The 26,187-nt window shown below is 39.3% G+C and overlaps 1 protein-coding gene across 2 annotated transcripts; it reads right to left on the bottom strand.

Annotated features, from left to right (window-relative positions):
* Positions 1 to 13,122: 13,122 nt before the first annotated feature.
* Positions 13,123 to 25,908, bottom strand: pmt.S (phosphoethanolamine methyltransferase [provisional] S homeolog). 2 transcript variants are annotated; one of them, NM_001093703.2, is given in 13 exon segments: positions 13,123 to 13,824; positions 15,865 to 15,981; positions 16,128 to 16,259; positions 16,353 to 16,475; positions 17,794 to 17,883; positions 18,272 to 18,361; positions 19,139 to 19,327; positions 20,353 to 20,492; positions 21,759 to 21,895; positions 22,258 to 22,413; positions 23,615 to 23,789; positions 25,453 to 25,519; positions 25,556 to 25,814. In NM_001093703.2, coding segments are annotated over 12 exon segments (1,485 nt in total). In that variant the 5' UTR covers positions 25,463 to 25,519; positions 25,556 to 25,814; the 3' UTR covers positions 13,123 to 13,698.
* Positions 25,909 to 26,187: the final 279 nt, after the last annotated feature.

Here is a 26,187-nt window from a genome sequence, read left to right as displayed (position 1 = left end):
ATTCGACCAATTGAAATTTATAAAAAAAAAACACAAAATGTTTAAAAACGAATCAAATTTGAAGTTGAATTTTGAAGTTGAGAAAACTGGAATGTCAGGAAGGCAGCAAACAACTCCAAATTGATCCCTGGACGTCTCCCATTGACTCAAACAGCAATTCGGCAGTTTTTAGGCGGCGAATAGACGAATTTGAGTTCTTAAAGGGCCAGAGTATGATACATCTCAAAAATCAAATATATATTTCTTTTAAAAACTCAAATCAAATTTGAATTACTCTCTAGTCGAATTTGACCATTTTGACCATAAAAAATACAAAAATTTGAATTTTGCAATCGGCCCTTGTTAAATCTGCCCCTTGATGAGTCCGCGACCCTGTACTGCACTACTTTACTTGACTGCAATACCAGTTAAAATACTTGGTGACAGAGAAGTTTTTTATTTAGAGAAGCTAAAAATAGGTTTCCTTGTTCAGTAGCTTTTATTATATATTCTGTATATGTCACTTAATCTCCTTTTTGGGCAGCTGAGCCTCCTGTGTTATCCTATATATCCATATGGTGTAAGGGTTAAAGGGCCTAGACTGGAGTCCTGGGAAGTGGTGAGACCCAAGAGAAGATGTTTGATATGGAAGGAATGTTAAACTTCCGTTCTTGATGATTTAACCCCACAGAGAGAAGACGGGCTTTGCAATTGTCTATCGTCCAGGAGAGACGGGTCGGTGGGAGGCCTTTCATGGTTTAACAGAAAAAGAAGAGGGATAAAAAGACCAGACAAACAATGAGAATATAAAGTATTTGGAGAATGAAACTACATGAAACCCCAATGGAAATAGCAAAATGTATATAATAAAATGGAAAAGGATAGAAGAAAAGTTATATCCAGAATGAAGCCGCATATATTAAGTGGAACAGTGGAAAAATGGAAGGAAGAAAATGCACTTTTATTTCCACATACTATTAGGTTCTAGGAGTAAATAGCCCAATACAGGTATGGGATCCATTATCCGGAAAAATATGGAATGACCTTTTCCCATAGACTCCATTTTATGCAAATAATCCAAATTTAAAAAAAAATCTTTCCTTTTTCTGTGTAATAATAAAACAGTCGCTTGTACTTGATTCCAACTAAAATATAATTAATCCTTATTGGAGGCAAAACCAGCCTATTGGCTTTATTTCATGTTTAAGTGAATTTCTAGTAGACTTAAGGTATGAAGATCCACATTACGGAAAGATCCGTTATTCAGAAAACCCAGAGCATTCTGGATAACAGGTCCCATACTTGTACTTGATCCCAACTAAAGGTGGCCATACATGGAGAGATCCGCTCGTTTGGCGATGTCGCCAAACGAGCGGATCTCCCTCCGATATGCCCACCTTGAGGTGGGCAATATCGGGCTGATCCGATCGTGGGCCCTAGGGCCCAACGTTCGGATCCTAACGATGCCTAACTGGCGGTCGGATCGCGGGACCGCATCAACGAATATATGCAGCCGCGATCCGACGGGATTTTCTGTCCCATCAGATCTCGATGGGTGAAACCCGTCGGGGGACCCCATACACGGGCCAATAAGCTGCCGACACGGTCTGTCTCCAGCTTTTATCGGCCCGTGCATGGCCACCTTAAATTATAATGAATTCTTATTGGAAGGATTAAAGGATTATCTAGTACAGTGCTGTCCAATTTATATGGTACCGAGGGCCGGAATTTTTCCAATCGACATGGTGGAGGGCCGATAATGGAAGCCAGTGTTAGCCATTCCCTGGGGTCACGGGCCGCCAGTTGCACAGCTCTGATCTAGTAGATTTAAGGTATAAATATTCAAATGACAGAAAGATCCATTATACAGAAGTATTCTGGATAACACCAAGCAATGCTAAATCCTACACCACCAAGTGGCCAATAAATGAATATTTAGCCAAAACCCAGAACCCTAACCTAAGGATTTCTGCTAAAAATGCCGGAGCTGATATATTAATTTTATTGCTGCCAACAAAGACCAAAGACAAATGTGAGACATTTTCAGTTCACCCCGGAGCACATATCTGTATCTGTCTGCCCCAACCAAGGCCACATTTATTTGCTTCTCGGTAGACTCTGTTCCCTTTGAGACACACAATTTAATAATGTACATGGAAAACAGGACAGTGATGCTGAATCCCTTCTCTTTATAAGAAATGGACAGTGAAATCTAGTTTAGATTCAGACCAGTTTATTTAAAAAAATAACAGCGATTTCTTTAAGAGAATAAAACCTGTTGCTTTTTGTTTTGTTCAAGAACCTTCTGGCGTCCAATTCTTTAGTTTAGTCACGCAGCACAAGTGAGGTGTAGTTGCACAACGCCTCAGAGAAACCCCTTGAGTAAGGTTACATCATATGATTTTATATGTTTACATCCCTATTAAATAAGGGGTTAAGGACGGCCATTGTTTAAAGGCACAAAAAGTCGGCACAACCACCTTTTCACCACCTACAATTGTAGGCAAAGAAAATGTGTTGGATCCCACTAGCCTATATGTCTGTACCACTAGCCTATACTGTATGTCTGTATAATGGATCCCATAGCTGCACATGAGGAAGGGTCAAACATCTACATTAGTCATTGATTAGAAAAGTCGTGTGTAATAACAAGCAGTTCTTTTATCAAAGAACAAATAGGGATTGAGTAATGAATAGTATTGAGTAATGAATAGTATTGAGTAATGAATAGTATTGAGCAATGAATAGTATTGAGCAATGAATAGTATTGAGTAATGAATAGTATTGAGTAATGAATAGTATTGAGCAATGAATAGTATTGAGCAATGAATAGTATTGAGCAATGAATAGTATTGAGCAATGAATAGTATTGAGCAATGAATAGTATTGAGCAATGAATAGTATTGAGCAATGAATAGTATTGAGCAATGAATAGTATTGAGCAATGAATAGTATTGAGCAATGAATATGTATTGAGCAATGAATAGTATTGAGCAATGAATAGTATTGAGCAATGAATAGTATTGAGCAATGAAGTATTGAGCAATGAATAGTATTGAGCAATGAATAGTATTGAGCAATGAATAGTATTGAGCAATGAATAGTATTGAGCAATGAATAGTATTGAGCAATGAATAGTATTGAGCAATGAATAGTATTGAGCAAAATGAAATGAATAGTATTGAGCAATGAATAGTATTGAGCAATGAATAGTATTGAGCAATGAATAGTATTGAGCAATGAATAGTATTGAGCAATGAAAGTATTGAGCAATTGAATAGTATTGAGCAATGAATAGGTATTGAGCAATGAATAGTATTGAGCAATGAATAGTATTGAGCAATGAATAGTATTGAGCAATGAATAGTATTGAGCAATGAATAGTATTGAGCATGAATAGTATTGAGCCAATGAATAGTATTGAGCAATGAATAGTATTGAGTAATGAATAGTATTGAGCAATGAATAGTATTGAGCAATGAATAGTATTGAGCAATGAATAGTATTGAGGCAATGAATAGTATTGAGTAATGAATAGTATTGAGCAATGAATAGTATTGAGCAATGAATAGTATTGAGCAATGAAATTGAGCATGAAAGTATTGAGCAATGAATAGTATTGAGCAATGAATAGTATTGAGCAATGAATAGTATTGAGCAATGAATAGTATTGAGCAATGAATAGTATTGAGCAATGAATAGTATTGAGCAATGAATAGTATTGAGCAATGAATAGTATTGAGCAATGAATAGTATTGAGTAATGAATAGTATTGAGTAATGAATAGTATTGAGTAATGAATAGTATTGAGCAATGAATAGTATTGAGCAATGAATAGTATTGAGCAATGAATAGTATTGAGTAATGAATAGTATTGAGTAATGAATAGTATTGAGCAATGAATAGTATTGAGCAATGAATAGTATTGAGCAATGAATAGTATTGAGTAATGAATAGTATTGAGTAATGAATAGTATTGAGTAATGAATAGTATTGAGTAATGAATAGTATTGAGCAATGAATAGTATTGAGCAATGAATAGTATTGAGTAATGAATAGTATTGAGTAATGAATAGTATTGAGCAATGAATAGTATTGAGCAATGAATAGTATTGAGCAATGAATAGTATTGAGTAATGAATAGTATTGAGTAATGAATAGTATTGAGTAATGTGGATGAGTGTTTGATAAATCTGCCCCGTAACCTGAACGCAATGAAATCCTACAGAAAAAGAATAAAGCGTAATGGCCGCAAGGTCTTTTGATTAGTCCAGTCTTCTAAGCTAAACCGGCTTTTCCTGAAAAACCTCGATCCGTTCCCAGTTGCTTTAAAACTGTCAAAACACATGGGAGCTGTTGGGAGTATTATGAGATAATTTATTGTGATATTATAATAGCGGAGAAGTTTTGAGTAATCACCAAGGCATTCTGGCTCTGGCCAATATACTGGGATATATGAGCTGCTAATAGTTACATAGTTACATAGTTAAATTGGGTTGAAAAAAGCCAAAGTCCATCAGGTCCAACCCCTCCAAATGAAAACCCAGCCCCATACACACACCCCCCCCTACTGTCACATAAATGATATATCCCCATATCTATACTAACTATAGAGTTTAGTATCACAATAGCCTTTGTATTATGTCTGTCCAAGAAATCATCCAAGTCCCTCTTATAGTCATTAACTGAATCATCACCCGGCAGTGCATTCCCCAACCTCACTGTCCTCACTGTGATCAACCCCCTACTCTGTTCCTTTAAATGAAACTTCTTTTCCTCTAGTCTGAAGGGGAGGCCTCTGGTACGTGATTCTCTTTATGGGTAAAAAGGTCCCCTGCTATTTGTCTATAATGTCCTCTAATGTACTTGTAAAGTCTAATCATGTCCCCTCACAAGCGCCTTTTTTCCCCCAGAGAAAACAACCCCCAACCTTGACAGTCTACAGCCGCACATGTAAAGTTCAGAACTTTTGTAGCAACTAAAAGCCAACTGTCTGGCTAACAAGCAAACTTACTAATAGAAGCCCATTAAATAAGATCAGAACTTGGCTAATGGTGCGTCTGTTCTCCAGGGACATGCTGGACATGCTGCTGAGCCACGGCAACAAAGACACCAAACCAGTAAAGTGGCCAACTGGAAATACACGGGGCAATAAAAGCTGCCGACACACCGAGTCTACCGCTTATTGGCCAGGGTGGGGGGCCCTCCAACCGGCTTTTCTGATTGATATCTGCCCGAGAGTCGGGCCAATGTTGATGGAACAGGGGTAAAAATCTCATGGGATCGTGGGCCACATCTCTTCCTTGATTTGGTCACGCGTTCCGACCGGCCATATGATCTGATTGTTGGGGCCTAGGGTCTACAATCGTGTCAGCTCAATATCACCCACCTCAAGGTGGACATATTGGGGAGAGATCCGCTCATTGGGCAAAATTGACAAACAAGCAGATGTCTATGTGTATGGCCACCTTTACGTAACTAGAGGTTACCAAGCTCCTGTGCAGTTTATGGTCAATAGTATCCGTAATTATTAGATACGTTTATAGTTCATTGTCTATAGTTACCCATATATTTACCCTTATATGTACCCCTATATTTACCTTATATATTTACCATTGATTTTACCCTTATAGTTACCATTGATTTTACCCTTATATTTACCATTGATTTTACCCTTATAGTTACCCTTATATTTACCATTGATTTTACCCTTATAGTTACCCTTATATTTACAATTGATTTTACCCTTATAGTTACCTTATATATTTACCATTGATTTTACCCTTATAGTTACCCTTATATTTACCATTGATTTTACTCTTATAGTTACCCTTATAGTTACCATTGATTTTACCCTTATAGTTACCCTTATATTTACCATTGATTTTACCCTTATAGTTACCCTTATACCATGCCAAAGAGAGACATGACAATGTTTTCCTTCTCTTTCATGTGTAGTTGGTATAAAATAATTTGTACTTACAGGGTCTTTAGCCCAGGGCTCCTGCGTGTTCTGAAACTGCCCCAATTTGTCCCCAGGGACATGACCCTCATCTTTATTTGTATTGCCTTGATTTTAATGTAAACTAGATGTTAACCCATGGCTTGTGCTCGTTTTTGCTTGTTTTGTAGGTCGGCCTGACTGGGACATAAAGGGTTAGAGATGCAGATGAAGAGTAATGTGCGTATTCAATACATATGAGAAGAACGTTTGTTTGTGCAGCAGCGGTTGTGTAAAATGCCTTTATTGGAAATTCATGGCAAACAACCTGCTCTGCAACGTTTCAGGCCCTTATTGAGGCCTTTGTTCAAGCTCTATCACTATATATAAAACACAAGCCCATTATGGATGGAGAGTTGGAGACTGAGACAAGATGACTTTCATTTTGCATTGAATCACCACATTAAAGCCAGGAATTGTGCAGAGAATATAAATATATATATAGTCCAGCCTGAATATAGATGTTTGTGAGGCCAGTGGTTGTTTTCCTCATATTTGACATTTTGAAACAAAAATAAAAGTTGGCCTTTAAAGAATCAGACAATAATATTTATACCCAATATTATTAAGGAACAACCACTACAATAGAAAATATCTAATATTTCCAATTTCAGTAGTGATGTAGGGGTTAAGGGGCCGTACACAATAAGATCCGCTCGTTTGGTGAGGTTGATAAACGAGCGGATCTTTCCTCAATACGACCACCAATAGCAGCGCCATATTGGGTTAATCCAATCATTCGGCCCTAGGGTTAAACGATCACATGACAAGGAAGGAAGTGGGCGCTGACGGGTTGAGGACAATATTAATTAGCTTGTGTTTTCCTTCATCGCCAGAAAAATCCAACCTCCCCGATCGAGATCTGCCCAAGAGCCGTTGGAAGCCCCACACACCGGCAGATAAGTGAAAAGACTGATTTCGGCAGCTTTACTCTGCCCCTGAATGGTCACCTTTAGACTGACAAATCCACTGACCAATAGGGTTCAAGGTCCCACCTTTTAGCCAAATTGCACAGAACCTTGATTCCAGTTTTAATGCTGAACTTCCCAATAGGGAACTGAAGGGATTGAATTATAGTAACACGTGTGGTTCTTTCATTGTTTGAAATATTTGATTTGGTTTTCACAATAAACCATAAAAATCAATATGATAACAAATAGAAGGCAGAATAAAAGTGTGGTTGTTAATTAATGAAGCCCCGTGATTGGCCAATTCAGATATTTTCATCTTCCTGTTTCAATGTGACATAGTTATGGCTTATGAATGAACTCATCATAGTGGCCCAATGACCACATACATTCAGGTACCTTAGATATCATGGGAAACATTGTTTAAATGTAACAATTCATATTAATTAGTGTGTTTGTGTTTTTGTATGAAAAATACTGTGTCTAACAAAGAATCAACTGTAAAAACCCACAGACAGAACTGTCCACACCCAAATCTAAAGCACATTGAGTCCCACCCTGACTAAAGGGAGGAGGTGACCCCAGATGTCTGGGTGGTGCGACTACTAAACCGTGAAAATTGATTAACCCCTTACTAGAAAGACTGTAATGAAGATAGAATTCATGCCTAATTGTGATCGCAGCAATAGCGACTGTCAGCAGTGGAGCAAGAGAGAAGCTTTGGGTGGTTTCCAGTAAAGTATATAAAAAATCATGAAAACCCTATAGAAAAGGATTAGTAGGATCAAAGCAAGTCTGACACGGTGATTATGAACGGCAGCAGGGTCAAAAAACAAAAAATGTTCCATGACTAGCTAAGTTTTTTTTTTTAAACCCCCCCCCCACCCATCGCCATGGATTTCCATAGGAAATCCGGTGACGGAGCTAGGGGGGTGACGGGTAGGGGGGCCGAGGAATTGCACAGAAGTGACATCACTTCCACCGAGTGACGTCACTTGTAAAGGGCGATGACATCACGTCCAACATGTGACCTCACGCGAACGACGTGTCTAGGGAGGCATCAGAATTAAATAAAGCCCTGAGCACAGGAGTATGTTGTGTGACTGCTGGTTAAGTATTAGAGAGACTGGAAGTATCACACATGTGGACATACGCACTGAGCCTCCAGTGATGTCATATGGACCCTCCCAATAGGCTACACCCACATTATTCAGGGCCGCTGATCCCCAGGCGAAGTAGGGTTGCCACCTTTTAGCCCAGTGGAGGGGGTGGGGCCTGATGTGGAGGGGCGGGCAGTGACATTGGGGGTGGGGCTATGACTTGGCAATTGGCCGATCGATGGATTTCCTAATTTGGAAAACCAGCCAGGCAGTTTTGACCCGGGCAGTCCTTCAAAATACCGGCCAGATGGGAACCCTAGGGGGGAGGCACATTTGGACGTTGGCATCACTGGCACATGAAGAGATGCCAAAGTATTTCTGAGACAAACCCAGAGATTGGATGTGAAACGTGTAAGAATGGGTCACCCACGGGACTCTAATAAGCCTCCGAGTTCCCACTAGAGTCATAGAAACATCTGCATTTGGGCTAAATTATTTACATCATTAACAAAGGTCTTTTAGCCAAAGGAATAATGGAAAAAAGGAGCTTTGTGTTCCTCCTTCTCCTCATCTCTGGGACAGACTTCTCTATCTCCAACAGACAGACAGAGTCAACTAGAGAAAGTCTGGACTTCCAGCAACTATCAAACCCGCGTGCATTTACAGTTCTCACGTGTAACTTCCACTGGGTCATCACAACATACCAAAGTATCACACACACAACACATGGAGTAACACATGGAGTAACACATGGAGTAACACATGGAGTAACACATGGAGTAACACATGGAGTAACACAAAGAGTAACACAAAGAGTAACACAAAGAGTAACACAAAGAGTAACACAAAGAGTAACACAAAGAGTAACACATGGAGTAACACAAAGAGTAACACAAAGAGTAACACAAAGAGTAACACAAAGAGTAACACAAAGAGTAACACATCTAGTAACACATGGAGTAACACATGGAGTAACACATGGAGTAACACAAAGAGTAACACATGGAGTAACACATGGAGTAACACAAAGAGTAACACAAAGAGTAACACAAGGAGTAACACATGGAGTAACAGATGGAGTTGCTGTGAGGCAGGAAATTCCCACAATGTGTTTCTTAAAGTGAAGAGAAGGAACAGGGGTCCCAGTGAGAAACATCTCAGTGATGGAAAAACGTGACAGTGAGGATTTTCGGTTATTCAAATGGCTCCAATGAGAGGCGCCGGGTGCTGAGCAAATGTTTAGTAATAACAAAAGAAGCTCCAGCATTTTGTTTCTGGATATTTATAACCCGGCAAATTCCTCAGAGGCGAAACCATAACAAAGTGATGCGGAAGAGAATTAAAATCCCGCTGATCTTCTGAGTATGAACCGAAACGCTAATAGAAACGCAGTTATTCCTGGCGGCGGTCACACAAAACTCCCATTCATTAAAGGTATTTGCTCCAGTATTAACTCCTTGTATTTACATACACAGCCATGGGATCCATATCCAGAAAGTTCCGAATTATGGAAAGCCCGTCTCCCATACCTTCCATTTTATCCAAATAATCCACATTTTTAAGAAAAAGTTTTACCCGACTGGATGCTGCAGTTTCATTCTCTACTAATAGACCCGGTTATAGAGATAAACTCAGACAGAAGGATCAGTTCATTTAACTGCGCAGCTCCCCAATCATCAATGAGACCTGAGCATTGTCTCACCCCCACTATAATGTTCTCTACCCCCCCTAAATTATATTCACTTGTTCTCACTGCCCCCCAGTGCTGGCAACCTGGGACACATACAGGGGGGAGAGTGTTATTGGCACAATATATGAATCATATAAGAACAATAGAAGAATAATAATAGAAGAATACTAATTCTTTACAGCAGAGGTTATGGGGAGACATGTGGGCGAATGATAAAAGTTGATGAGAAATGACACAAAGTGCTGAAATGTCTGAGGAATAAACTGCTGAAATAACATCAGACACAAGTATTGGATTTAACTCTCATGTAGTTCCACCCTCAGGGCCGTATAAAAGCTGCGCTCCCCTGCGTTACGGTTGCATGCGTTCAGCCGCAGGAGTAGACGCAATGAATTCCTTTCAATGGGGCTGTACTCACACAGACGCACGTAAGCGCCGAACGCAGGTTGAGACGCAGCATGTTGCATTTTTCCTGCGTTCGGCGCTTACGTGCGTGCGTCTGTGTGAGGACAGCCCCATTGAAAGGAATTCATTGCATCTACTCCTGCGGCTGAGCGCATGAAACCGTAACGCAGGGGAGCGCAGCTTCAAATGTCTTAGGACTCCAACTTCCCCTCTCCATAAATTCCCCACAACATGATTACGTTTTCCTTCATTTCCGTTTTACAGCTGATGTTTCCAGATACTTTGAGGTTCATCAAAGGAATGTGATTATATAGTGAATAAAGTACCCCCTCTTGTTAAATATAAGGATATTAGAAGTTACCGAGGAGTTTCATGACCATATAAAAGTACGAGGCTGAAGGCCGAGTTATACAGGTCATGGAACTCCGAGGTGACTTCTAATATCCTCATATTTTACAACTGGGGGTACTTTATTTATTATAATACACAAGTTTCAATGAGTCATGTGACAGAAATGACATCAGAACTCACCGTTTATAACTGATGACATCACTACTCACCGTTAATTAGGATATAATTTACAAGAAATATGTGAATATACGCATGAATACTTTACATGCCGCCATTACTCTCCCATCTGAAAGGAATCATCGCAGCTTTAGACAAGAGCATGTTGTGTTTTTTATTGTTCAATCTAAACAAACACAAGAGAATTCTGCTGCTGTTACTTCTTTCTTTATAAATATATTAGTGGAGTAATAATGATCTGTAAATAACATTCTTCTCATTTCACATCGTATACAACGGGGTATTCTTGGTTTCTATCTCCCCCAATACCTGATCTGTCCCAGGGAATAAAGATACACAGTCCGTTCCTTCTTGTACGACAGGAATGTGCAGCCCTGGACTACATGCGACTACAACTCCCATCATTCCACTTCAGCTTCTCAGCTTGGAAAGGAAATAACTTTAATTGAGCAATAATTGTTTGAAGGAAATAATGGTTCCTTCCATGTTGTAATAATTACCCTATACAGCTGGCAGCTCCCCAGTGATTGGTCGGTCACTCCCATTACATATCTCCCAACATTTTGGAAATGGAAATAGGGACATGTTATGACCACACCCATGTTTGTGGCCAAACCCCCTAATTATCATGCCAATTTTACAAAATTTGTCAGGTTATGAAAGTTTGAACACATTTCTGTGGTTTTTATGAGTTATTACAGTTTTGCTAATGAAGGTGAATTGCCCTTTAACCTGCAAGTCACAGTTTCCCCAAGAGACCTGCTTATCTTACAATTGTTTCTTTGCTTATCTTAAATTGTTACAAAAGTAACAATTTGCATCTGCCACGCATTCTGGGTTCTCTGCCAAAAGCCAATTAAGTTAGAAACTTTGCATCTGCTCTAAAACATTCAAAAAGTTAACTCAAAGGTGAACTACTCCTTTAAGAATCATTCCAAGGTCCAAAAGATGTGTGTGTGTGTGTCCAGCACTCTGTATATAATGTAAATCTTTATCCTTTGCACATTCTCCAACTTTTTAGTGACTTTCTCAAGGATAAGGGTAGGACTACAAGGACGTTTTCTGCGACAAAACGCCGGCGTCAAATCGAATGCGATGGAAATTAGGTAAGAGATAGAAATGTGGGTTGAAGTCCCATCTTTGATCCGACGAGACAGCGCCTGCATCCGACAGTCGTGCCGCGTCGGATCAACGATGCGACTTCAACCGACAATGCATTCACTTACCTTATTTCGGTCGCATGCGATTTGACGCCGGTGTTTTGTCGTAGAAACCGTCCGTGTAGTCCTCCCCTAATACAACAGTTCAACAAATTTAAAATGCACAACAATGACATCATAGTGCTAATGCATAATAATCCAATCAAATAATTGCATTTCAACTCACTCCAATTTTACACATTGCTATAAAACAAGTTATACAATCTCACCACAACCATTTTTTTTTTTTTAAAACACTCACTAGGGTGACACCTATCGGCGAGAATGTAGATCACAATTATAATTGATATGAAACCTGCTTTCCAGAGATTTTACTTTAAATTTGCTACAAATTCATTTGAAAATTAAATAAACCCAACCAGCTAGTTCTGCCAGCAATATGGATGAATGCAGCTTAATTACCATCAAGTATAAGGTACGGTTTTATTATTACACAGAAAAAGGCCATTTTTAAAAATGTTTAATTAGTCTATGGGAGGCGGCCTTCATGTAATTAAGAGCTTTCAGGATAAGGACTTTAAGGTTACCATAATATTATACTAAATTGAATTTTAAATGGACACTTAATTGGAGTATTTTAATAATTGGTATGAGGGTGACACCTACTGGTGAGATCGCGTATCATTTTTATAGCAATGTACACTTTCTTATTGAGTTTAAATGGAAACATTTGATTGGATTATTACACATTAAGGGGCCCATTTACTTAGCTCGAGTGAAGGAATAGAATAAAAAAAACTTTGAATTTGTAATGTTTTTTTTGGCTACTTCGACCATCGAATGGGCTAATTCGACCTTTGAATCGAACGATTCAAACTAAAAATCGTTTGACTAATCGATAGTCGAAGTACTGTCTCTTTAAAAAAAAAAACTTTGACCCCCTAGTTCGCCACCTAAAACCTACCGAAGTCAATGTTAGTCTATGGGGAAGGTCCCCATAGGCTTTAGAACAATTTTTTGGTTGTAGAAAAATCGTTCGATCGATGGATTAAAATCCTTCGAATCAAACGATTCGAAGGATTTAATCGTTCGATCTAACGATTTTTCGTTCGATCATTTGATCAAACTATTTGCGCTAAATCCTTCGACGGATTTCAATTCGGCAATTGAATATCGAGGGTTAATTAACCCTCGATATTCGACCATAAGTAAATTTGCCCCTAGGACTATAATGTCATTTTGTCACTTTTTGTATTGTTAAGGGAATTTAAATTTTCTAATAATGAAAAAAAAAAAGATGAAGGTTTTATTCCTGACACAGGGACCTTCTTCAGGAATCACAGATGACAAATATACAGATTTATTTTATTAATGGCTGCTAATACCGTGAGTTTGAATATATGTGGGGATGATTCGTTTAGGGACTTTAAAATAATTCAAAAAGCCAGAAAATACATTAAAAATGACAACTGAAGCTTTCCTATTGGGTTATGCTGATAAGCATCCATCTACATACTGGAGTATTTAGGGTATTCTATGAAAATAGACATTTTTGAATCACCATATCATTTGCCTAAATAGATATCCATGCAGAAACCCCCAAATAAATGCACAGAAATCATGTCACTTCTATTCTTGTAATAGATATTGCACTGGATTTCTACATTATTACAACCCTAGTGTCCATATGAACAAAATGTATTTATATTGTAATGTAGAACATGGAAATTGCGGTTTTAAATCTGGTTTCCAAAAATGTTTTTGAATGTAGTTGTGAGAACTGTATTATTTGTGCAGCCTATTGAATGAATAAAGAGAATCCAGTGAGTATTACAGGCCAGAATAAGAGAACACACAGGAACCACCTGTATTTAGTGACAGCAATTCAGTGGTTTGAGCACAAAGAACTAAACAGGAGGTAGTGCAGTTAGGAAAGGATTTCCAGAGGCTTTTCTGCATAGAACAGGCCCCAGCGCTGGTCTCCTAAACTACAACGATGTTGCTTTTCTTTCCAGCCATCAATAATGTACTTGTAATCTTCTTCTGAGAAATTCTGCAGAGGGGTGAATAAAGGCAGGGAGGGAGAAGGATAAAAGAGTTTGATATAAATCTTTTAGAGTGGTCATTTATCATCAGAATTTATCTCTTTTTTTGAAAAAAGCAAACTATGAAGTGTACAAAAAGTCAGTGACCCTTTCTATGTATCCCACCTGGAGACCGCATTGGCCCAAATACCGTATATACTCGAGTATAAGCCGTCCCGAGTATAAGCAGAGGTACCTAATTTTACCTCCAAAAACTGGGAAAGCTTATTGACTCGAGTATAAGCCTAGGGTGAGAAATATAGCAGCTTCTGGTTTCAATCAAAAAACTTGTTTTTGGACGCCGACGACCATTCTTGGACGCCAGTGACTATTCTTGGACGCCGGAGACCAATTTTGCGCTTGACCCGAGTATAAGCCAAGGTAGAGTTTTTCAGCATATTTTGGGGGCTGAAAAACTCGGCTTATACTCGAGTATATACAGAACCTTTTGTGATTCCAAATCATTAATATTCCACCGTCCCACTCTGTAGTCACATTTGTCATTTAAAGGGGTCGTTCACCTGCCAAACACTTTTTTTCAGTTTAGTTTAAAATTATTTTTTAAAAAACTACTTTTTTCCATTGCTTCATATTTTTTTATTGTTTTTCCCAAAATTGAAGTTTAAGGTTTAATGTTGGTGTCTGTTATTTCAGTCTGGCAGCTCTGTGATCCAGCAGCAAATTCTGAGCTGATAAAATTGGATACATTTAGTGACTATATGAGTTGATACATTTCTCGGCAGTATCAGTGGAATTTTAGCAAAATTATATCAATTCTAACAGATGCCTTAAATGAAAATCAAGGATTCTTCTCAGCAGGGACAAAGATAACAAACGTATCAACTAAGGGGCAATGAATTGAAAATCTGAATTCTGAAATTTATGGTTAAATTTGTCAAATTCGACTAGGGAGTTATCTAAACTCGATCCAAGTTTTTTTTTTAAAAAATTCGAATTTGATTTTCGAGATTTATCAGACCTTTAAGAATTTGACTATTCGTCAAATAAAACCCACCGAATTGCTGTTCAAGTCAATGGGAGAGGTCCAGAAGGGATCAATTTGGAGATGTTTGCAGCCTTCCTGACAGAGTTTTTTTTTGGGAGAAAAATAGAGCTTGACCGAATTGTATTCGAGTTTTTGGGTCATTTAAATTTGTCCGAGATGGAAAAAAAAAAAATCAAAAAAAAAATCAATTTTAATAATTTTAGACTAATCAAATTTCGACTTTATGGGAGTTTAAAAAAGAAAAAAAACTCACATGAATTCAAAATTCGACCCTTGATAAATGTGCCTCCTCATGTATCAATTTAGAACATTTAAGGGCAGAGACACACTCTCAGATTCAGAGAGATTAGTCGCCCAGAGCCAAATCTCCTCTTCTTCGGGGCAACTAATCTCCCCTAACTGCCTCCCCTGACTTCCCGCAGGCTATAATGTAAATTGCTGGTGGAATGGCACTTAGACCAATTTGTTTTCCGAAGTCGCCCGAAGTTTCCTTATGAGGCATTTTCGTGCGACTTCAGAAAACGAACGCTCAGAGTGCCATCCCGCAAGCAATTTACATTCTAGCTGGTGGGAGGCAGTTCGGGGAGATTAATCGCCCTGAAGAGGAGACTTGTCACCGGGCAAATAATCTCCCCAAATCGCAGCCTCTGTCTCTGTCCTAAGGAGTCGGCGACCCCCTCCCACAGCTGCTTTAGAAGGTGTAAAATAAAACTTTACACTTCAGTATTAGAAAAACTATCACAATAGAAAACAGAAAGTAATTGCAAAAAGTTGTTATTTCTGTGGAACAATCTGAAAACGACTGAGCTAGAAAAAATGTTTGAAGATGAACAAGGCCTTTAATAGTGATATCAGATCTGGACTGGGATTCCTAATAGTCCCTGGCATTCCAATTACAGAGAGAGCCAAACAGCCCATTAAATAGTGATTATCTAAGGAATCTTACAGCAGCCAGAGATTTGCTAGTTGGGGCAATAATAGCACACAGGGTTAATAGAGTTACCTCAATGAATTGCTGCTTGATATCCCGAGTTCGACTAAGTTCTGTATTTAGAACGTTCACAAACTGCTCTGTTCGGTCCTGAGCTTGAACATTCACAAAACCAGCCTTCTCAAGGAACTATTGTGAGATAGAAATAATGAAGAAAACGACAGTTAGACAATGCATGTAGTACAAGCGCAAATCAATTAGTGGTCAGTCTCTTGTATTAACCAATATGTGATGTTCCACATAGAACGGTCAGGCATTGGGAGTATCAGTAATACCTGTCCATACTCCTGAGGTGTATAGAGAATATAACCTCTCTGCTTTACATATTCCTGGAAAACTGGAGCCCAGGGTCTTTCTCCGCAGCAGTAGTCTGTGATCAGTAGTTTCCCACCAGGTTTTATCCAGGACTGGAACAGAAAAATGTGTCAGAGGCCAGTGTTCATCATCCCCATCAGTAGAACAACCCTGACTCGTTTCAAACTATCTTTCTCCCTACTCACATAGAATCTTCTGAAAAGGGCCTCTTTATCGTTGATATGGAGAATAGTGTCTCTGCTGTACACCACATCAAATGAACCCTCTGAAAAACACCTTCTTGTGGCATCCCCAATTTCAAACTGTACCTGGAGGAGAAGAAATACATAGAATTCATATACACATATCAGACATTGTGTATTCTAGTTGACATACATTTGCTAAACGTTTAGATAAAGATGTTTTATTGCAAATACATGATTTATTAATGCTTCAGCTTCTGGGCACCTAAAACCACCCATGGTCCCTGTATCCAAATACTTCCATTTGCTGACAATCTTTTTTTTTCCCTGAACAGGATTTTCAAAAAAATAAGAAGCTCAGTACCTAAAATAACCCAATAAGAATTTTATTCTAAATGACACTGTTTACACTGCAAATAATTCTCTCTACAATATAAAATGTCATTCCTGAAGCAGCAAGTGTATTTAGTTGTAATATTGGTGTGTAGGTGCATCTCAGCTCATTTTGCCTGGTCATGTGCTTTCAGAAAGAGCCAGTACTGCATTATGGAACTGCTTTCTGGCAGGCTGTTGTTTCTCCTACTCAATGTAACTGAATGTGTCTCAGTGGGACCTGGATTTTACTATTGAGTGCTGTTCTTAGATCTACCAGGCAGCTGTTATCTTGTGTTAGGGAGCTGCTATCTGGTTACCTTCCCATTGTTCTGTTGTTTGGCTGCTGGGGGGGGGTGATATCAGTCCAACTTGCAGTACAGCAGTAAAGAGTGACTGAAGTTTATCAGAGCACAAGTCACATGACTGGGGGCAGCTGGGAAACTGACAATATGTCTAGCCCCATGTCAGATTTCAAAATTAAATATAAAAAAATCTGTTTGCTCTTTTGAGAAATGGATTTCAGTGCAGAATTCTGCTGGAGCTGCACTATTAACTGATGCGTTTGGAAAAAAACCATATACCTGTATATCGCTTTAAGAACTCATACATGGTTTCAGGAACTGAATGGTCGACCACAGAGGCTCAAGCATTAATAAATCAGCCCTTAAGTCTGGGGAAGTATCTTGACAAGCCAAAAAACTATGCACTCAGGACCTATACACACAGTGGGGGTCATTTATCTACACTGGGCAAATTTGCCCATGGACAACCAATCAAATTGCTGCATTCATTGTTTTACTTGCAACTAATAACCGATTGGTTGTTATACGTAACTGCCCATGGGCATATTTTCCCACTGTTGATAAATGAGCCAGTTAATTGTACAAAACCAGCTGTTTGATACTGCCTAAATAGGCCAATCTTTTGACAAGAGTTATAGGGGATTTAACATGTGCTGCCCCTTTGGTACTGAGTGTGAGAGTAAAGCACTTTCTATCTCCCCTGCAGGTTACTGGCAATGAGCAGGACGGCAGCCCATACTGTAAAGAACATCTAGTGATTTACCCACCAGAGGAGTCTTCTCTGTGAAGGCTCTTTCCATGGCGATCTCCACCATGTTAGACGACAGGTCCATGCCAAGGACTTCCACCCCATATGTCTGAAAGAGAAAAAAGGACGGGGTTATTGACTGTGTATGCCTTGCTCCTATACAAATAAATATTTATAATATAAGCGTAATTCTTAGATTAACACAGAAGCAGCGGGAGTTAAAATAGGAAAGTAATTTATAACTAACTGGATAAACATACAGTATTCCCAACAGAAAACAGGCTCATGAATGAACTTGGGGCATGTCTCACAGAAGATCATTGTTGGCCTTTATTGGTGCACAAAGACATGTGTTAGCATGAACTAAACATCTTACAGTTTCTGAAAGTTACATTGAAAAGCATTTCCTAAGCTTAAAGTAAATACTGTTTTGATGAATATTGTAAGATAGAGTTCTGACAAAATCACCAATTCCCCAAGTAATAAAATAATTCTACCTTGGCCATATAGAAGTCTCCTCCACCGATGCCACAACCCACATCAATGACACGCTGTCCCGGACGCAGGTTCAGCATGGAGATGAATTCCTTCATTTTTATTGTACAAAAGAGAAGGAATAAAGGCAAAGTCAGGTTTAACCATGATGTTGATGCCAACTGAACAAATTGCAGTTTAGAAGGCGCACACCCAAAAACAAATGCTGAGGTGCCAATACCTAGGGGGGCCGCCCACAAGAAGCCTCCTGACATGTATCAACTCAAAAAATTTAAGGATTGCACACTCAGTCTTATAAATACAAAAAATTATTTTATTAGACACTTACATAATAGCAGGTCGCCCTACGCGTTTCGACCACATGAGTGGTCTTCATCAGGGGCCAAATATTATACAATTACAAAAAAGTATAAAAAGGCATGATGTTAATGCCAACTGAAGGATAACTAACTACTGCAGCAGAAATCAGACAAACTAATTGTATTTTTATTTGTCTGACATCAGACATGCAGAACTTAAAGAGATACTGACACCAGAAATTGAACCTTTTTTTCACATCTACCATAAAATTGACTTTGCACGCTTCTTATAATTTTGCCATAAAGTATTTGCCCAGTGTATTTACATTACCTATCTGACTCCCTGCGATCGCTTATGAGGGGGCTGCCATATTTGTGCAGCAGGAGTCAGTTAGTATTAGAATCTCTAACGGACAGGCTAAGATGAGACAGTCAAGTTGGCAAAACAGTCAGGTTTAGGAACTTCAACTAACAATTACTTACAAAAACAACAGTAATTGCACTATATGGTAAGCATTCGAATTATTAAAAATAACGTGGATGTGAATCTGTTGTCACCTAATATGTCACCTTAGTGGTTTCCAGTCCTCCCGTGCTCACAAATCCCTCCCCAAATATCTTCTCATATCTGAGGATTCCTCTTCGGGAGTACTGCTGATTATCCAGAAACTGCTGGAACGTGTTGTAGCCCTTATGGCCATCTGGAACTCGCGGGACCCTCTGAAGCAACCAGCACACCTGGTTCTGATTTTTCTTTATCTGAGCAATGGAGATAGTGGTAATGGAATTAATTATAAAAGTCAAGGAGAAGGAAATATTGAAGGGGTTGTGTTTATCGGCTGTGTAACCCAAGTCATTGCTCTTTTGAGTGGCTGCCCCTATTGCTACACAGCAGCTTATTTATATAAACTATAATTCGTTTTTGATGTTACAGTTCCTATAACTCTTCCCTCCCTCTAACCAGTTTAGTTGCACTTAGTCTCTGCACTCTCTCCAGCTCATTTATATCCCTCTTAAGGACTTAAGTACAAAACTGCCCCCATACTCCAGATGAGGCCTCACCAGGGACCTATAAAGAGACACAATTATGTTTCATCCCTTGAGTTAATGCCCTTTTTTATACAAGAACTTTATTTGCTTTAGTAGCCACAGAATGACACTGCCCAGAATTAGACAACTAGTTATCTACAAAGACCCCAAGATCCTTCTCATTTAAGGAAACTCCCAACACACTGCCATTTAGTGTAGAACTTGCATTTATATTATTTTTGCCAAAGTGCATAACCTGCATTTATCAACATTGAACCTCATTTTCCAGTTTGCTGCCCAGTTTTCCAGTTTAGACAAATCACTGTGCAAAGTGGCAGCATCCTGCATGGAACCTATAGTTCTGCACAATTTAGTCTCATCTGCACAAATAGAAACAGTACTTTCAATGGCACCTCCAGGTCATTAATAAACAAGTTGAAAAGCAAGGGACCTAGTACAGAGCCCTGCGGTACTCCACTAACAACACTGGTCCAATTAGAAAATGTTCCATTTACCACCACTCTTTGTAGTCTATCTTTTAGCCAGTTCTCTATCCAGGTACAAATACTATGTTCCAGGCCAACATTCCTTCATTTAACCAGTAACCTTCTGTGTGGCACTGTATCAAATGCTTTAGCAACGTCCAAAGAATTGACAGAGATAAAATACAAACAGAAAAAAAGCAGCATTGGGAAAGCAGTGAGGAAGAGGCAGCATTTCTATTAGAAGCACAGACTCACAGCGGGATCACCCACCTTTATATACGTCTGTACAGATCTCGACATCACAATCTCAAAACCAGAGTCTCCTGAAACGGATGTAGCAGATGTCAGGAGGAGATTATACTGAGCTGGGGTGCGGTATACTGTGGGGTTAAATGTTCTCTCTTTGTCCCCTAAAATGAAAAGGATTCCCATTAATATACTTTAGGCATAAAATAAAACAAAAAAACAAAAGCAAACACGAGTGTTTATAAAGCTGTATAAATTATTTTACACCATTAAGTGGTAAAAATGGTGTAAAATAAAGTACAGGTAGGGAATCTGTTCTCTGGAAACCCATTATCCAATATGCTCCGAATTATGGAAAGGCCGTCTCCCATAGACTCCATTAAAACTTATAAACTTCAGTTTAAAAACGGATTTCCTTTTTCTGTGTAATAATAAAACAGTAGGTTGTACTTGATCCCAACTAAGATATAATTAATCCTTATTGGAGGCAAAACCAGTCTATTGGCTTTATTTCATGTTTATATGATTTTCTAGTAGACTTAAAGCATGAAGATCTAAATTACGGAAAAAACAGTTATCCGGAAATCCCCAGGTTCCAAGCAATCTGGATAACAGATCCCACACTGTACCTGTACTATTTATTAAGAAATTTTATCCTCCTTATTTTTAATTCAAAGGGGATGTTCTCCTTAGAAAATTGTGTAATAAACAACACCTTCCCAGATCATAATTTTTTAGAATATGCTGTCAGCATAAATAACGGTGCCTCCCCTCAGACGGGGGTCAGCGACACCCTGCTTGTGTGATCAGCAGGAAAGCATGTTATTAGCTGTGCCCTTACTCTCCAGCTTTATTTGCAGAACATTGATCCAGTTGGCTGAATGCTACCAGCCAATCTTATCAAAGATCTGAAAATTTGGCAGAATGGAGGTGAGCAGCTTGAGGCCTGGACTTCTGTCTTCATTTGTATCACAGGGTCTGGCACAGGATTAACAATGGAGCAGGGAAGAGAGAAACGCTCACAACTCTGCATTACTTCAGTGGTGGATCTTGTAAGAGTTATTTTAATTTTTTTTATTGTTTTTGGAAAATATATTTCACGGACGTGGTTGGTTCAAACGTGGACAGTTGTCCGAAGGTGAACACCCACTTTAACACCGTCCTACACCGCACAATACAATGGTAATAGTGGTGAGATTTCTGAAGTTGTGCGTTTTGATTTACTCCAGAAATGTTTTACATTTTACACAACCTACAAGCTGGTGTAGCTCTTTAAAGTCAGTGGTGTTGAAGAAAGGTCCTTGAGTGAAAGAAGTAAACACAACCACTATATTGTTTTTTGTTTAGGTGTGCTCCCTTGTCTCTAGTTGCACATCATAAGTAGACATAAAGGTGACACGTATCTCTCATGCATTTGGTAATGAACTGACCGGACTGGAAGAAGCAGGACTCTCTAAAGAACAGATAGCCTCCTGGTTTGAGCCATGCCAACAACTTTTGTGTGAGGGCTACCAACTCTGCGTCTGTCAGGTACATGAAGAGCCAGTTGGAAAAAATGAAGTCAAAACTGATGAAGAGAATAAAAAGGAAACATCACAGTAATCGTCCAACTTCAAAATCATTATAAATCCATTTCCAGAACTTCAGCCTCACAATACTTCAACATTACTTCAATATTTCACATTACTATCAATATTACTATCAATATTACTTCAATAGTTCACATTACTATCATACAGCAAACATTGTACACAAACAGGACCCAATACATTTAAAAAAGGCAAGTGTTTTGAAATTCCTATTTCGGTTGTGGTTGAACGGTTTAAGCAGAACATTGTGCAACATTTTCCATTGTACATTGATAAAATCTAAATCTTTATGCCCAGAGATCATAACGTCTCGCTGGACATGATTTTAATATAATCTTACCTTTCTTTGGGCAGGTCAAGGTTAGTGACATCAGCTTGCAAGAAGGTGATGTTACCACGGAAACCGTTATCCTCGCGATTCTTTTCTATAAAATTGGGCATGAAGTCCACCGCAGTCACATGGCTGGCGAGCTTAGCGAGATGCCCCGTGTAACGGCTGAATGGGAGAATAGAGTAATAACATAAATGTAGGGAATCAATACGATCACCACTGCAGACTGTGTTAAAAATCATTTTAAAAAAAGGGGACATACTTTTTAGTGGCAGCACACAATTAAAGGGAAAGTTACCTTTAGATTAACTTTTATTGACGCATAACCACAGGCTGTATCACCAAGGAATTCAAAGATTCAGGGATCCCTACAGCGAATTTATTGCCTGAGCTCATACTAGTGCACTTCTACTAATGACTACTTTACATCTATAGTGACTTCAGCATCGGTTATGCAAAATGCATGGCGTCTGGGGTTAAAGGAGAACTTAACCCTAAAAATTAATGTGGCTAAAAATGTCGTATTTTCTATAGTGAACTTATTGCACGAGGCTAAAGTTTGAGCTTGTCAATAGCAGCAATGATCCAGGACTTCAAACTTGTCACAGGGGGTCACCATCTTGGAAAGTGTCTGTGACACTCACATGCTCAGTGGGCTCTGATTGGCTGTTGAGAAGCTAAGCTTAGGGCTCGTCACTAATTATCCAGCAGAAAATGAGCTTCCCTGGCTGTAATATAAGCTGATGCTACAGGTTTGCTGATTATTCAATTCTGATGCTAATTGCACTGGCTTCTGTGCTGCCATGTAGTAATTATGTGTATTAATGACTAATCAGCCTTATATTGTGACATTTCTATTCTATGTGTACTGTATATTGTGAGTGGCTCCCTAAGCTCAGTAAGTGACAGCAGCACAGAGCATGTGAATCAGTGAATCAGCAGAAAAGAAGATGGGGAGCTACTGGGGCATCTTTGGAGACACAGATCTTTACTGCTAAAGGGCTGTGGTTGCCTTGGGCTGGTAAAGAAGCACAAAACTTCATGTACAACATTTATACCTACTTCTTTAGTTAAGACTTTACTTCGCCTTTAAGGGATTAGCATACGTTAAGCCTGGTAAAATCATTTAAACATTAAATCCAGCCAATAGGATTGTTTTGCCACCAATATGGATTTATACAGGTTGGGATTAAGTACAAGGTACTGTTTTATTAGTAAAGAGAAAAAGTAAATAATCAATGTTTTTTTAGAAATGAACTCTATGGGAGATGACCTTCCAGTAATTTGGAGAGTTCTGGATAACAAGTGCCTGGATAAGGGATTAAAATCCCATAAGAATGAATTTTGATTTAAATCACTGTCTTACCCCATCCCAGCCCCCAACTCCAACACAGAGAGCCCATCCAAGCAGGGCAATAATAGGATGATTTCAGGCTTCTCTTCAAGGGATAAGAGCTCAGCACTGGAGTCCAACATCATCTCTTCCACTGTGGCATTTTGAGAATGTTCCTCCCAAAACTGTGTCATAACTTGACGAGTAACTGGATAAAAGAACAAAAGAAAATGGTCTGGCTCCATGGAACATATTGTCAACTGACATCTGAAAGAACTTCACAGAAAACCTGAGACAAAATATGACAACTGTCATATTTTGTCTCAGGTTTTCTGTGAAGTTCTGGTGATCAGTAGAAGTCAGAATTAGTGATGAACTAGGAATTTCCAGAGTATCAGAACCTTCACCCAAGTCAACCTGAACTTTTTAGAGATTTGTTAGACCCAGGCCTTGAGCTCTCCTGTGACATCAGAGATAGGAACTGAGCAATTATCAATAGAGGCATCAGCAGGGCCACCATTAGAAATCATGGGGGCCTGTAAAACAAAATTGTCTGGGCCTCACCCACCCCAGATCCCGCCCACTCCACAGTTAAAAGACCACACAGAAATCAGCACTAAAAACTGTAAAACGCCCCACACAAGTTATAAAAAGCCATTGATGGTAAACAAAAAAAAACATACGTTTTTTTTTAAAAAAAAAAACCATTGGTGCCAGGGCCCCCCATAAAAGCTGGGTCCTTTGGCGGCTTCTGGAATTTTACGCCTCTGGGTCCTTTTGCGGCTTCGGGGCTTCAACTTTGGTTCCTTTTGTGGCTTCAACTTTGGCTTCTTCCATGGCTTCGGGTCTTTTCGTAGCTTCGGGGACTTAAACTTTGGGTCCTTTCGTGGCTCCTGGACTTTTCACTGCTTCAGGTCTTCTTGTGGCTTCAGGTCTTTTTGCGGCTTTGGGTCTTCAACTTCTGCTCCTTTCGTGGCTTCGGGTCTTTTCACGGCTTTGGCTCCTTTCACGGCTTTTGGACATTTGGTGGCTTTGGGATATTTGGTGGCTTTTGGTCCTTTATCGGCTTCTGGTCCTTTCGTGGCTTCGGGACTTCAACTTTGGCTCCTTTTGTGGTTTTGGGTCTTTTCACGATTTTGGCTCCTTTTACTAACTGGGGGCCCGTAAAATATGGGTGCCAGGGGCCTATAGATTATTAAAATAAACATTGGTGGCCAGGGGATTAAAAAAAAAAACAACACACACACACACACACACACACAAGTAGAGAAAACAGAGACCTCCCCAAACAGCAGCTGATCCAGTAGAACAGAAGTGACAGTGGGGATGAAGCAAATACTGACAGTTAGGGGCATGTTTACTAACATTGGAGATAAATATCTGGAGAGATTTCTGGAGATGTTGCCCATAGCAACCAATCAGATCTTTGCTTTTGTTTTCTAACTTGGCTGTGGCTGTTTAAATCTAATTGCTGATTGGTTGCCATGGGCAACATCTCCAGAAATCTCTCCAGATATTTATCTCCAATGTTAGTAAACATGCCCCATAGTAACTAAAGGCCGGCTCATGTCACGTATATATGGGCTACACATGGCTCTGGGATTGCAGTATATCTATATCTATCTATCTATATATCTATATATATAATACACACAGTGTATAAAGGGTTGGATCATCACTGATGAGATTGTGAGTGACAAGCCAACACATGACACAAATAATAATGAGACAAATAATGAAATAAATAAATGAGACAAATAATAATGAGACAAATAATGAAATAAATAAATGAGACAAATAATGAAATAAAGAGATAAATAGAGAGATAAATAGAGAGATAAATAGAGAGATCAGTGAAAGACAAGACTTACCCTCTCCCATGTTTTCTATTCCAGTCTCCAGACAAGAAGTAGTTAAATATGAGTATAAATATGAGTATAAATATGAGTATAAATATGAGTATAAATATGAGTAAGTCTCCAGCAGCAGAGAGAGAATTGTATTTATATTTATTTATATAGAAGTGAATTGTTTGTATAATATGAAGAGTATAAATATAAAATAAAAGACTATAATAAGCTCCTCCCCTCCTCCAGGCTGTACCAGTGTAGAACCGTGTGTATCACTGTGTGAGTGGAACTGTGAGTAGAACCGTGTGAATAGCGACTCTGCTGCGATTGAAGCTCCGGCTGTATCTGTCGTCGCTCCTGCCCCGAGGCCTCATTAGAGAAGCGGCGACACAAACACCAACTTCAAGGTCTTTATAAAGTAAAACGAGCGCCGCCTCTTTTATTCCAGCCAACGTGTAGCGACGTTCTGTCACTTAACCCCGCCCCCGAGACTGCCGATAGCAGACCACGCCCACGCGCCTGCTGATTGGCTAATAATTGGTAAGAAGACCGAGGCGAGGCGGATCCTGCAGATTAGAGAGGCCTCTGTTACTGTGCGAGGGGGTCGGGGAAGCAGTGAGGCGTCGCTGAGTTGATCAGGGGAAGGTGTTAGTGATATAAATGACGTTTGTTCGACTTACACTTCTTCTATACAAATTCCTGTCACCCATAGACGTCACTTCCTGTCAGTGGAAAATCGTGTGTGAAGTATTGAGA

This window comes from Xenopus laevis, chromosome 4S (assembly GCF_017654675.1).
Source record: "Xenopus laevis strain J_2021 chromosome 4S, Xenopus_laevis_v10.1, whole genome shotgun sequence".
Taxonomy (NCBI): domain Eukaryota; kingdom Metazoa; phylum Chordata; class Amphibia; order Anura; family Pipidae; genus Xenopus; species Xenopus laevis.
The sequence above is the reverse complement of the archived record's forward strand: the minus strand, read 5'-3'. Positions and strand labels throughout refer to the sequence as shown.